Source organism: Periophthalmus magnuspinnatus, chromosome 22 (assembly GCF_009829125.3).
Source record: "Periophthalmus magnuspinnatus isolate fPerMag1 chromosome 22, fPerMag1.2.pri, whole genome shotgun sequence".
NCBI lineage: Eukaryota > Metazoa > Chordata > Actinopteri > Gobiiformes > Gobiidae > Periophthalmus > Periophthalmus magnuspinnatus.
This window is the reverse complement of record NC_047147.1, coordinates 19,950,259-19,965,429: the sequence shown is the minus strand read 5'-3', so window position 1 is coordinate 19,965,429 and position 15,171 is coordinate 19,950,259. Positions and strand designations below refer to the sequence as shown.

The 15,171-nt window shown below is 39.5% G+C and overlaps 1 protein-coding gene across 2 annotated transcripts in view; it reads right to left on the bottom strand.

Annotated features, from left to right (window-relative positions):
* fermt2 (FERM domain containing kindlin 2) overlaps nt 1-15,171 on the bottom strand; it is an 80,399-nt gene that overhangs the window by 12,394 nt on the left and 52,834 nt on the right. For both annotated transcript variants that reach the window (XM_033988096.2, XM_055230982.1), the window contains exons 4-7: nt 14,135-14,263; nt 2,304-2,529; nt 1,997-2,099; nt 1,375-1,482 (exon numbers count right to left, since the gene is read on the bottom strand). In XM_033988096.2, coding sequence (XP_033843987.1) covers nt 1,375-1,482; nt 1,997-2,099; nt 2,304-2,529; nt 14,135-14,263 — 566 coding nt within the window. The remainder of the gene's footprint in view (nt 1-1,374; nt 1,483-1,996; nt 2,100-2,303; nt 2,530-14,134; nt 14,264-15,171) is intronic.

Here is a 15,171-nt window from a genome sequence, read left to right as displayed (position 1 = left end):
AAAGAGAACAATAGGGCTAGCCAGGATGTCAATAGGTATGATCCATTACGAGTTGTATGAATATGTTATGTATGATTCAGGCACAGTGCACACTTAGAGTAGCTCAACAGACCTAGCTCACATACAGAAACTGTAAACAAAAGCTGTTTCCAGTTTCAGTATAGCTAGCTCGTCCACCAGCAATCTGACCAGATCTGAAGAAACGACTTGGATGAGCAGCCAAACGTCTTCACTCCTACAACTTTTTTGTCCAGTTGACAGATTTCATTTTTTTGTTCTACCTTTTGCCATCAGAAAATGTAACTGTGAGGCCACCGTAGTCACCGTTTACCACACATCCCTTTGCAGATTTGTAAAACGTGGAATTCCCAAACAGTGCATCATGTTTACTCACATCCTTTTTAAATCTCCACCACGTAGTGAAATCTGACCCCTGCCCTATTAGTTAAGCCGGCCCACTGAATCATAGCCACTACAAACGTGCTAACAGACAGGTAGCAACAGCTCGGATTAGCATCTCTGTGAAGTCACCGTAATGGGACCCACTTTGGAGTAATTCTACACACATCACGTCCGCCATAGTGTCAGTAAGACTAAGGCAGGAATGCTCTCAGGTCTATGGGGGTGTCTGTGCGGTCTCTGAGGGGGTGTCTGGATGGGGTGGGTGGTCCGGGCGGGATGGGGGGTACTGGACTATAATTACCCCTGTGGTGAGGACAGTGTGGCGTCCCTAGGTCTTGGCACCCGGGCTTTATGAGGTGAAAAAATAGCAGGGTCACCACCCCCAAAGGATAGCGAGAGGGGCTAGCATCTTCTCCAGTAGCAAAAGGGTCATATACAGACATCGCAAAAGAAAACTGGACAAAAGTTATCTGAGAGTGAATATATTCAGTCACTCAACCATCAAAGAAGCTTCTTCACTTCTAACAGGGTTATTCAAATCATGGCCTTATATCATCTTTCAAAAAGGAGGAGCCAACTACATTGAAACACGCCTTAGTTTTTTACAGTAAGGAGTTTTTGTTATTAATTCCATTGAACTACCTTTAAGTACAAATGTGGCAGCAGTACTTATAACTGAGTATAATTCTAGCCATGTGACTACTTTTACTTTAGTATACATTCTCAGTACCCTTTTGACCATTTCTATTATTATGTTTCTCACACTTTGTTGAAGACTAGTTTAAGTGCTTCCCCTGCAGAAACAGCCTCATGGCCTACAGCCATTCTAATTCATTAGTGAGCAGATGAGAGGGCTCCGTGCCCACTGGCTCAGGAAGCCCTGACAGTGAGTTTGACTCTGCACTTCTGCACCAGTAAAAATCCTGTGCTCCAAACATCATCACCTCCTCCTCCCTGAGCTCCTGGACCAACCTGCAGAGCTGCAAACATCATCATCTCCTCCTCCGTGCACTCGATCTCTTCCAGAAGGATGGCCCACTTGGCCTGCTCGTATAGCTGGTTCACTCGGATGGCATCGTACTGGGGGAGAAGAAGACATGCAAAGGGTTACAAAGGTATACAAATATATACACTCATATTGAAAGTTTTAAAGATTGTTAGGGCTATGGTAACTAATCAGTTTCTGAAGCAGAAAATAATAATAAAACTAAAAACAACCACATAATTCTTACATTTGAAATTTGTCTGGGAAAAATGAAGGAAAACCCCGACAGGCTTCACAGTATGTGGGACCGTTGAGCTCTTTATCTGTATCATATCAGAAGATTTTCCCAAATATACATTGGCCCAATATTTGAGTTTTAGTCAATATTTGGCACTGCTAAAGTCTCTATGTGCCCCTGTGCCACTCCCAGCATGCCCTCAGTGCATCGGTTCAACATAAGTTTCGGCAAATCAGGTAAACATTGTTTATCGGCCCCAGCAGCAAATGCACAAAAAACAAACATTCCAATTAAAAAGAGCTGTACAGTTTTATTTTGTCTTAGAAGCTGTGCAGTAGAATGCTGAGAGGAGGAGGTGTGAGGAGCAGTACCTTGGGGTTGAGGTCGAAGAAGCTGTGGTATTTGAACCTCAGCAGGAGCACCTCATTCTCCTTCACATCCTGCTCCATCAGAGAGCGAGAAGAGTCCAGCCACCTGCACACACACAACAGCACAATCGTTATTATAGAGATAGAAATATATCATTTATAAGCAACTAATTACTTAAACAGTCAATCAGGAGACGACTGAATCTTATGAATAGGTATAGCAGCAAATTTGGAGCTGGATACGCGCCCATGCTCACTTCCTATTTGGGACATACAGTCTATGACCCATATATATCAGAATTGTGCTCACCCCTGGTTGATTTTGGCCTTGTCCAGCAGAGACTGAGGCTTGTAGAGTTTGACCAGTGTGTCCGGTGTGGAGATGGGCTGGCTCACTGCGAGGATGCCGGGGTTGCCTTCGGAGAGAGGACTGTCCCCAAACCAGGCGGAGGTGGGCGAGAGGGGGCTGCCGTCCCGAGAGTCGTACGTGGGTGTCATGGTCTTACTGTACAGGCCTGGGCTGGAGTAGATGCTCCCTGAGGACACATGAGCACAGATGATCGATGAGAATCAATCGACTTGGGGCTCAATATTTAAGCTGGGTTCTTCTCTCAAACAGAAAACACTCCGGTCCACCTTGTGATGTCATGTGGCAACTCCATAAATCTCAAACTCCAGACATCTTCACTAGAATCATTTGGATGTTTTCAGACCTGTGATTGTAAATCTTTACTAAACTAGAAGTAAAGGGAGCTGTTAACGTACTACCACTTAATGACATCACAAGTTGGAACAGAGCATTTGAGCTTTGGAGATGTAAACAGACTAATAAACCAGGATTACTCAAACATGTGTGAATGAAACAAAACACAACTCCAGGTATGTTTTTGATGAGGTAACAGCATTATAACATGGCTAAAAGATCACAAGAGTCTATTTTGTGTAATGTAAATCACAAAAGGAGATTTTCACTAAATTTAACTGATATGAAGCTAAAGTGGTGTAAATACTGCTGTGTTTGAGTCATATCTCTTCTCTCAGCTCACGGCCTGTTTTGGAGTCTGTCTAGTTTTAAAAATGATTAATCGATTTCTAAATTAGTTGACGAGTATTTGATAAATACTGAATTGATAAATAGTTTCAGCCCTGTTCTAAAACTACTAATTTCACAGTACAATATACAGTACAATTTAAGTTTAATGGTATTTTTGCTATTTTGATCATCTGTAATTCTGTAAAATTTCAATATTGAGGATATAGTTTATAATAAAAAACAGCTGATAAAAAAAGAAAAAAATATATATATACAGATCGCCAAATAAGGATCTAAAGTGATATTTCCACAGATCTTAAACACTGAATACTGACTGAATATTGTATTTAGGATATTCAAATACACAGATGTACATGTTTGTCGATACCAAAAACCTTTAGAGTTAGATATAAAAGTGTCATATTTGTTTAGAGCGTTGTTACCTCAAAGTGCTTTACTTCAGTCGTTCACAAACATATTCCTCTACCACTCTATGCAGATAATTGAGTGAAGTGTCTTGCTCAAGGGCACAACCACAGCATGAACTACTGTATTTGTAACATGCAAGAGCCGTTCACGATGTTTCTAGTCATTTGTGAAGCTCAAGTTTTCATTAATGATTTAGCAACGAATATACTTGACCATGAAAGTGTCAAACAGGAGGAGGAAAAACAAAAAACAAACATATTGTTGCCAAGTTTCAACATCACATGACCAGACCATGCACATGATGCACCCACACATTTAGATGAGAGGTCACACACACAAACCTGCAGGAATTCACTACACAACACCACATACACTACCCCCCACTGAGAGGGAGGGAGTGGAGGGAGGGGAGAGGGAAGGAGGAGAGAGACAGATAAGAGGGAGAGAGAAAATTAGAGAAGAGAGGCAGAGAGATGGAACACAACAGAAAAGGAGACCAAGAGACAGCGAAAAGGAAAGAAGGGTGAAGGGCACAGAAGAAGGGGAGAGGGAGGCAGAGAGAGGGAGAAATAGAGAAGAGAGAAAGTGAGAGAGAGGGAGGCATAGAGAAGAGGAAGACAGAGATAATAGACAGAATAGGGAGAATGAGTAGAGAGAGAATAGAGACAGAGAGGGAGGCAGGGGGCAAAGGAAGACAGAGATAATAGGCAGAGAGAGACAAAGAGAAGAGGGAGAGAGTAGAGAGAATGGGGAGAGAAAGAGAGAGAGGGTGAGAAGAGAGAATAAGGGAGAGAGAGGGGGAGAAAGAGAGAGGGAGAGATAGTAGAGAGAGTGGGGGGAGAAGGAGAGAGTCAAGAGAATAGGGGATGGAGAGAGAGAAGGAAGGAAAGGGAGAGAGAATAGGGGAGGGAGAGAATAGAGAGAATAAGGGAGGAGAGAGAGAGAAGGAAAGAGAGGGAGAGAGAATAGGGAAAGAGAGGGAAAGAGTAGAGAGAGAGAATATGGAGAGAGACCAATATAGAAGAGGAAGATGGAGAGAATATAGGGAGGGGGAATAGAGAAGAAGAGGGAGGGAGAGTACAGAGAGAAAAGAAGAGAGGAGAGGAAGAGAGTATAGAGAGAGAATTAGAGAAGAGAAAGATAGAGATGGGGAAGAGAAGAAGAGGGAGGGAGAGTACAGAGAGAAAAGGGAGATGGGGGAGGGAGACATGGAGAAGAGGAAGAGGGAAAGCACGAGGGAGATAGAGATACAGAGAAGAGGATTTGGATTTTGTCAAACTTGTAAACAAAAGGGCTTTGCATTTCCTGCTTGTTGCTTTGTTTATTTTGGTTCACATACCGCCCCGCCCCTCTCTCTCTTCCTCTTCACTAAATCACTCCAGAACCAGGAAGTGAGAGTAGCGTTTGGGGTCATGAGAAATGGGTGCAGACAGGGCCACCCAAGCCCGAGCACAGCCTGTTATTTAGAGGAACTTTGTGTGTTTTTTAGAGATGGAGGCAAAAGGTCAAAGAGGGTGCCACTTCTTCTAATTGGGTCGTTCAGAGTGTCAGATTATCCTGAGAAATGATAAGGTTTACAGTAACAATAGTTTTGTTTTTAAGAGTAGAATTTGATAGCATTTTGTATGGCATCATGGGAAATTTTGAAACGTTTTGGAAACTTTCTGAGCCCATTCATCGAGGTTATTTCAAAACACATTTAGTTAAAAATAAATAAATAAAAATTGAAATTACTGATTGAAATTTCCACACTATTTCCACAAATTTATTCATGATTTTTTAAATTTATTTATTCCTGGTTTATAGTAATTTTATTTTTTTATTTAGTTAATATTGATTTTTATACTGATTTTGAGGGGTTCTGGAAAACAATATAAATAAATAAATGTGTTTTTATATGTGCATAAAACTGGCAATACATTTTCACTTTTAACAAATACGAATACATAAATACGATTTTAATATGACGAAACAAAACAGGTCATATTCGTTCATTCAAATGGATGCAAATATGTGTAGACCTCCTATATTCTGTCATGTTTTTTCACCCTCCCCCCCAAAAAAATGTTTATTTATGTATTTACTTATTTTGAGCCAAAATTCCCAGTTCTGTTACAAAAGCAATATTTGTTTATCCTACTGAAAATGTTTAGCAAGGCATAGTTGGAAAGTTATTTATAGCTACACTGTGATTTGAAATGCAATTATTTCTCCCAAATTCAGGCTTGGACTCCTTTTAGACTCCCACTCTCACACGGGGGAGTGATTCTTACAGGCTGGAAAGACCACCAAAGCTTTTAAACATTTAGACTACTCATTATTATTTTTCAATTTTAGTCAAGTTTGTAATTTTACTTCCTGGTTGGACATGGGTATTGATACTTTGCTGATGTCATGAACTTTCCCAGGAGGTGTGATGTAATGCACTTTTCTGTCTGAAGCTCTGTTTAACCCAATTTAGTTATTTCTGGTCAGATTGTGTTAAAACAAAACTCTCACATGCATTTTTCAGTCGGTCACTCTAAACTTTTAGTTGAAATGCAATCTATTCTGTATTTTTTCTTGAGTTTTCAAACCATCTTTATACTTTTTGTTAGTGTTTGCTAATTGTGTCACCATGGTAACTCTTCAAGTTTTGTCCACAAACTGCCACTTAACTGATGTAAAACTATGATAAATATTTACTACCAATCTGTACTAAATATAAACTAGTCTCTTCGTATTTCCTTATTTCCGCTGCTTCTGTGTGGCCTCTTCAAATAGATGAGTCCGATTGCAGCTAAATATGGAACTATGACACTTAACATAAATATCTTAAGTGCTTCATTTGTCTTCTGATATAATGTTATAAATGGTTATGACGGCCATATTGGGACTGTAAGCAGAATTCCTCTAACAGCTCATCCCAGCACTAAAAGTACACATTATTCACAAATACTGGAGTGGTCAGCGTTTTTACTCCAACTTTGTGGCGTCAGGGTAAGTGGACCAAAGATTGACCTGGCTATTGCGTTCAATATCAGGACATTTTATCAGTTTTATTTGATTTTTTATTGGATCTCGCCAAGGATTTACATGTTTTGGACAAAGAAAGCAAATATGTTAAGTGCATGTGCCGTGTGTGAGTAGGTATAGAGAACATTAGCAATTGGTTGGAATTTGCACGTTCCCTAAAAAGAAAATTTGCTCATTCTTAAGCACTTGTTTTAAAGCCACAGCACGTAACCTTATAGCCAAGAATATACAAGAATAAAAGCATGTTATTTTACTTTTTCTTTTGGTTGCATTTATTGCTCTGAAAAACATATGTCCTTTCTGTGAGCAAGCTTGCATCTCCACAAACCTGGCTCTAATTTGGCCTGGAAGCTATAATCTTCAACAGTATGACATAAAACTAGACCTGTCATGATAATTACTACATTGACTACCTATTTCAATATATTTTGGGGTTCAATATGTATTGTGTGTGCAGATTTTATATAGACTGTATATATAAATGGACATAGCTAACCTGCTAGTCTCGTTCCAAATGAAAATGATCATGGAAACGCTTACGGCTCCATCGACTCCTGCTCTAATCTCTAATTCACTTTAAAAAATTGATACCCTCCTCTCTGTAACGGTCAGGCTCGTCATTTTGGTCTTAAAATGTTTTTATTAACCTGCTTTATATGATCCTGGTGTTTTTATTTTGTTTTTGCGTCTGTAAATCAAGATATCGACATTAATAACAGACAAATCAGGCACCTTCTTTCCTTGAGGCCGCTCTTTGGTTGCTATGGTACTTGCGGTCAGAACTCGACTCCAAATTCGCTGCTATAAGTGCTAGCGTCGACGAGTTTCAGCTTAACGCTATGGGTAACAGCACACTCACTTAGACCACTTCTTTATACAGTTTATGGTTATAATACAGAAACATTTGAGATGCAGAGGGTTAAAAAGTCATTTCTATGGTAAACTATTGCTTCATCTGCTGTTAAGTTTGTTGCTGCTCATGGCTTTTAATGATACTGCGTGTTTAATGTTAACTTGTGTATTTAGACATGTGTTTAGGGTTTAAAGTAGTTTTGTTTATCGCAGTATACCTTTATAGCGATATATCATGCTTCAAAATATGATATTGTGACAGGCCTACATAAAACACATCTATCTCCATGGAGAACGTTCTGAAGTATGGTTTTAACTTTGTATTTCCCTTTAAGTACACAGCAGCATAAACAGCAACAGTACATATTGTTTTAAAAGTTACAAGTCATTACAATTAAACCAAGAATAACATTTAAATAAAAGGGTTTAAAGGTAAATTGATATAGTTTGTATCATGCTTGGATAGTACAGTTTGATTATCTGCGGACACTTTGATAAGATTCAAACTTACTCTTATTGTTTCAAAGTAAAATCCTAATAAAAAGAAAGTTAAAAATAAATAAATTTAATGGTTTAAAATGAGCAAACGCCACACTTTGCATTCTTGTACAGCAACAACATACAAGTAACTTCACTGAAGCCACAGAACTTCCCACACACATTCACTATCACAACACTTCAAACAGCCAAGGCCTCCAGCGTGTGACCGGCCAATCAGCTGACCGCCCTGAGAGGAGCAGTCACCTGACCGGGGCGGTGGGTCATGTGACTGGGGAGAGAGAGGAAGCTAGGGAGGGGAATGTGGAAGAGCCAAGGACATAGGAAGCGAGGAAAACGAGGAAGGAAGCTTACCTTTGACCGGTCCGATGTATATGACCTCAGAGGCTACAGAGGAGACAGTGAAGAGTAAGGAATGGAAAGACAGGACAAAGAAGAAAAACTGAAGGTAGAATCTGTTATTAAAAGATTACAGATAATACTAAAGGAGACATATTATCGCTTCTTAAAATATTTGTGACATCATTAAAATAAAAGGTTGCAACACGACGCTAACAGTTTGCTTGGAAGTCCGATCGAGAACTGAACGATTGCTTACGTGGAGGGTTCAAACCTAGCATGTTCGTGTGTAACTTTGCTCATGAGGGTGGGAGGGGTCAGGAAGTGCGCTGTTAGCATGCTAGCTGTTCAGAATCAGACAGTAAAGGCTAATCTAATCCAATTGCAGTGATGACGAAACTTCAATCTTGCCTCTGAAAGTTGCGAAAAGTGCTCATAAACTCATCGTGGTGAATAATTAGGATGCGGCGAATGCGTAAGGACAGTTTAAAATGAATTAGTTTGGTTTTTCGCATTGTAAAGGTGGTAACAATCAGGTACGTCGCTATTAAACAAACTAATCCAGGTATGTTTTTGTGTGCACCAACATTATAAACCAGACGTAGAGCTTGTTGGCTTAGCATAACATGTCTCCTTTAAGTTGTAGAAAAGATGAAGTGGGAAAGACAAGTATGACATGGACGTTTTCCGAGGGCGATGCCAGTGGTTAGCCCAACATGAGTCACCCGAGACTGGATTGGGGATTACCCTCAGGCTCTGGTTTCTCTGGTTCTTCTTTTACCCTCTTGCTCTGCTCCTCCTCATGGACACTCCAGTCAGCCTGACCCAGCCCAAGTCCAATCGTACGGTTAGCTATGGAGCGCTAGTCGTCAAGATAAGGAAAGTATTTAAATCGGGAGCGGGGTGGAACTATCGGATTGATTTGGAATTTTGTGCGTGCAAAATGGATGGACGTCTAGAGCTGTGGTGGACTAAAGAAGTTCTTGGGCTAAACAGGGGGCGTGGCAATCTGAGCCAAACTAGATGAGAGGTCATGCAAAAACAACTATTTAAATTTATTGTACTCTGGTATCGATTTGTGCATGAATACATAAAAAGGCAGTTTAATCTAATGTTTCATTTTCACTTTCACTTTCAAATCATCAGCTAACTCACTGGCTCACTTCTCCTTTTTGTTGCTGTCCCATATAAATCTGTATATACTGATTAAACAACTAAAGCTCTACAGCCCTAATGACGTCAAGGTTAGTTTTTGGGTTTTTTTAAAAAAAAAGTCAATCTCAGGTAGTCTCAATAAGGAAAATGGAAGCAAATTTATGCCAATTTACACTTGATACGCTGTAATTTCTGTCTCATTTTTTGACATGTTCCTTAAAAAAAAAAAAAAAAAAAAAAAAAAAAAAATCACACATATTGCAAATATTCTTTTTTATGTTTGCTCAGAAAGTTCCAAATAATGCCATAAAAGTTTGCAATCTCCATGGAAACCAAACCTAGTACTCAAATTTTTCTTTCTAACTTAACTATTATTTTGAAGATTATACAAAGAATGTTTTGCCTGTGACTGCATTAGAAACCATGACCTTGTGATTCCTATCAGCAGACTTGAAATACCCAGGCCAACCCATCCCCACAGGGACGCTGAGCCTTTTACCCTACCAGATCTGCGGCGTTAGCATTAGCATGTGATCAGATAGAGGCAGGAAGCGAGGGCGCGTCCCCGTATATAAAGGCACAGTGGGGATAGTAACACATTCCTCCAAGCATTCCACATTCCCCAGCTGTGTGACAACAGCGCTCCACTGGGACTGTACGGAGTTAGCACATAGTACACCCAAAGACAAGGGCAGAGGGCGGGGGTGAATAGTTTGGGTTGTGATGGTACTAAACTAAACTAAGCATTTAAAATATTACTGCAACTTAGAAAAAAAAAAAAAAACATTTACATTTTTTCATATTGTGCAGTGTAATGTTAGATTGGAAATGCAGACTGGGACATGTTAAGGTAGCTATTCACTTTTACAATGTAATGCTACTACCATAGACTGTATACATAAATGGATATAGCTAACATTCTAGCTGTCGCGTTCCAAATAGGAAGTGAGCATGGACGCACTTCTGGCTCCATCGACTCTGACTCCAATTCACTTTACATCGGAAAACTGTCACCACTCTCTCCGTAACTGCTGTAGTCAGCCTCGTCATGCTAACCTTAAAATGTTCATATTAACTCGCTCTATATGATTCTCGTTTTAATTCCGCTATTGTGTCCATTAATAACAGACAAATCAGGTGCCATCTTTCTCCGAGGTTGCTCCTACTAACATTAGCAACAGGTTTGACTGACAGCGTTGCTAAGTGGAAACCGGCGGTGTGGGCGGGAAGGGGCGTTACTTTCAACAGTCTCACTCCAGATTGGCGCTTTAGATGCTATGATACTTGAGGTCGGAAATCCTAATATGGGACTCGCTCCAAATTGGCCCCTATAACTGCTAGCCTCGATGAGCTTCATTTGACTGGAGCCGAACGCTACAGGTGACGTCACACTCACTTAGTCCACTACTTTGCAAAGTCTACGGTTAATACTAGGGCTCATTGGGCTTCTAGACTTATTACCACAGCTGTAAATGTATATATATCCATAACCAGTGACAATAGATTACTCCAGTGTTTAATGCTAGGTATGAAGCCTTTTTATACTGGCCTTGCATGTGTTTCAAATCAAATTAACTCATAATAATAATGGCTTACACTTGTACTGCACTTTACAGGCCTGACAAAGTGCAACATTACAGTCATTATTCACTCCATAGACTACTTGGTGATTGTAAGCTACACGACAAGAATAAACTCAATCGATACGAAAGTTGAATGGATGCAATTAACAGTTAGCTAACCCTTTAGTTTAAATCTGGACAAGCAGGTTATGAAATGTGAAATTCCTGTTATTAGTTCATATTTCAATATTTTTGTCAATTCTTCCAGATGTGTTTGAAATGTGAAAGTTGAACAGAATCTTATTATTAAAACAAATTGCAAATCTAATCACAATACTTGCCAGAATAATGACAATTTTATATTTTTCCCCAAATAGTGCAACCCTAGTAAGCTACTTCTGCTTATAATCTTAAAGAGACGGCCAATCTGTAACCTTGACCTCCACCAGTCACTCACACACTACTTCATACTATGCAAGGTGGGTGAAGTGTCTTGCTAAAGGACACAATGACGCAACTTGGTCAAAGCAGGAATCGACCTTTTGACTGCTTAGGTTGTGATTTGTGTTGTGTATTGCATTGACCAAAACGTTGCTACAGGTTTAATTCAGTAATTCAATCATTGTATCAAAAAACCTACAGCTCTGACTCTGAAGTAAGACTCATCAGCTAAAGCACGCTAACAAACCCCGCTGAACTAGCATCAATTCATCTTTCCTTCCAGTGTTCTCAGTTTAAGCTAACACCAGATCCTTCACAGCACTGCAAAGCTATTTGTCCTCCTCCCTTTCTCACGTGGTTGTAGATCACTGTGACACTGACAGGAGCGCAGGGAGGAGCGCTAAGCTAAGTGTAGCGCTACAGCCTGGTTTGGTTTGCTGTAGTGGCAGCGTGACCAACTATGCGCGGAATCCCAACCATGTTCCGCATTGGCAGCTAAGGAGCCTCGGAGATGTCCAAAATTCACGCTTTCATATTTGGTCATTGGGAGAGGGCTGTTATCGTAGCGGCTAGCTAACCACAATGAGGAGCTAAAGTGAGAAAGAACCCAGGAACCTGCCATTAACCTGCTGCTTGAGGGAAGAGAGATGTCATTTTGGATAAAAGGGGATACAACGAAACTGCATTTTCAAATAAAATCTGGGAAGGTCAGAAAATCCATGTGCATTTGATTTTTGCGCTAAGCCTGAATGATTTTAGAAAGTTATCAGTGAAAAAAAGACAACAAAAAACGTAATTTTAATGGTGCACTGTAATTTTTCTGATAGCGATCCACTACCTGTTTGTTTCTGTGGAGATGTTCTTGCTTTGCCTAGAATGTTCCACACTATCATGGCATTGAACGTATATTTCTCCATGATGCCACCAGATCAAGTTATAAGTCAGATCTGGGGAAAGGCGTGCCCATTCACTGTAAGAAACATGTTTTTCAGTGATTTTTTTTTGTAGCAACAAAAACACAACACAAAAAACTGCAAGACAGATAAGTTAAATGGTATAAAGTAGAACATTCCAGGCAAAGCAATAACTTCTGCATGGAGACAATCAGAAAAGTTGCACAGTACACCTTTAAAGTAAAAATCCCTCAGTCGTCTAGGTTGGTTCCATGGTGACGATGAAGCAGCAACTTGGATGAGCGGCAAAACACATTGACTCTTTCTTTTGCCAAGCGTTAGCATTTGAGCTAAGATGGACATATTAAATGCTAAACTAATCCAAGAATCCAATGCATTCCGAGTTTCCAAGGACCGCAACCACAATAGTAAGCAATAGTTACCTACATCAATCATGTTCATTGTGGTTTTTATACAAGTTCAATTACACATTCATCAGTAACTTGCATTCTCAAATTTGGGTCAAAATTTGGGTCAACATAGACTTGGACCTGGACTCGGGGCCTTGTGCATTGTTCAGATGAGACAATGTGCAGACTCATGTTACACAGCGCGCTTACATCAGCACACAATTATGAATGATGTCATGAGCGCTGCACTCCTTTCCTTTTGTTGTCCCTTGTTCTGCTACAGTTCAATAAGAACCACAACATGCATCTGATATACACCGCACGTCAACACTTGGGATACAATTTCATGTCATGTTTTTGTGTTTATGTTCCTGACTATTTACACTGTAGATTCTCACTGACGTCATCAAAACTATGAATGACACATATCGAATAAAGCAAACAAAAACAGCGTTGATGACTCTAAATATGTTTTATATTCAAGATTCTTCAAAATAGTCTTTCCCCTTTGCTTTGATCACTGCTTTGCACACTCTTGGCCTTTACCTAATGAAGCCTGTGAAATGAAAACCATTTTAGGAGACGTCATCGAGAAGCTCACTGAGAGAAGGTCAAGGGTTTGTCAGCAAAGCAAAGGGTCCATTTAAATCTAAAATGTTAAATATTTCCGTTGCTTCATATATTTGATTTTGAATGTATTTACAAAGAAGAAAGTGGTAAGCAAATAAAAAAATACACCAAACGAGAAGGTGTGTCCACATTTTTTACTAGTAGTGTAAATTCCTGGCAAAAGATTACTTGACAACATTCAAATCCAACTCAACTGTTTTATCAAATTTGCCTTTTACAAGCGTGAGGTGTCTGATAGCTCCAATATCAGACAGGAGTGGATCTAAAGTGCGAGTCTTAATGTGAAGAGTGAAGGCGATAAAAGGGTCTCACATGGTTCTTATGATGCCAGCTTTGAGAACGCATTTGAACACCGCCTGGATTTCTGTGGAGGTGTGAATGTGAACCTCTTGGCCTGGAACACATTACTAATTTGCTGAACTGTAACAATATGGTTCGTATCAGAATATTAGAAACCTCACAATATTTGATAACCTAGATTATGATTTATTCAAATTTTTTTCTAAAAATTGAGTCAGATTTTTCAAAGTTTGGATTTGTTTTGTGAAGTTTATCATTTCACTTCCAGAGGTCCAACTGTCAAACCCCAACCCACAAAAAAAATAAAAATAAAAATAATAATAAATAAATACATTTAAAAATAAAATAAAAACAAATAAAAAATAAATAAATACATTTAAATACATTAAAATAAAATAAAATGCCTAGAAACCCCTTTATAAAATCTTACAACTGAAGAAGGTGGTCAGATGACAACCAAACTGTTTTGAGAAACACAACAAACAAATTCCAGTTGAGCTAATGAAATCATTCAGAAGTACCTCTCCAGATTGTTGACATATTTGGGACATTTTGTGAAGCCTTGTGGACTCTGTGACTCTCACCTGATCCCGGGGTGAGCAGTGGCCCCTCTAGCTCCAGGTCGTCCTCTTCCGCCTCCTCCGGCTTTTTCTTCTTTTTCTTGGGGTCCCTCGGCTTACGCAACAGAGACAGCTCCTCTGGGTGTCGGATATCTGCGCAGAGAGAGACGTGTCATACGTTAGAAAAGCAGTAGTATGTTTTGAGTTTAGAAGGTAGTTCTCTGTGTATGGGGCTGCAACATAAGACCCTGGACCCAGCTCTTAAGGTCACAAGAAGTCCGCTATGTGTCTGCACTGTCTGTATCTAATAAAGTCTATGAAGTGTTTTATTGTCCAATGATCAGGGAGTGCACTGTTAGCATGCTAGTTGCTGTTGGCTTTACTAACTTTACGGCAACACTCAGGATGCTTGGGATGCTCGGAATACGTGAGGTAAGTGAGGAATAACTTTGGTCCACTGCAAAGGGTTAAAAAACATGAAAACAGAACTAGTTCATTTTAAAGTAAAAATTAGGAAATTAAAACAAAATTTGAATGAATAATTTCCTCCGCAAATGACAAAATATCCTGTCTTTTTCTGCATAAAAAACTGCTAACCCTGTAGTTTATATCTGTATAAAGATGTTCTCAAAATGTGATTCGTGTTATTAGTTTGTCAGTTCATATTTCAGCCTTTGTGAATGTGAAATTTGAACAAAGTTACAAATATAATTGCAATTGGAAGAACACAATTAGATCTTTTCCCCAAATTTTTCAGCTCTACTTTGGGGTGTTTTGGCTATATTCATCCATATACAGTAGGTTGCCCTGGAGAGATTGCATAATAGGTTAAACGCAAAGGACAAAAAACCTTGACTCCAAACCTTTAGCAGACTATATTTTATTCACAAAAATCTCTAAAAATACAAGAATATTTTGCCTCGTTGCAGCTGGAAGCACAATTAACCAGACATCAACAAACCCTTGTGTATAATCTTTGAAAACATTGCAGATATCTGAGGAGAGACTGTGCCAGACAAAGCCCAGTTCTGGGTAAGACGCAAAGACAGATGTGTGGAAAA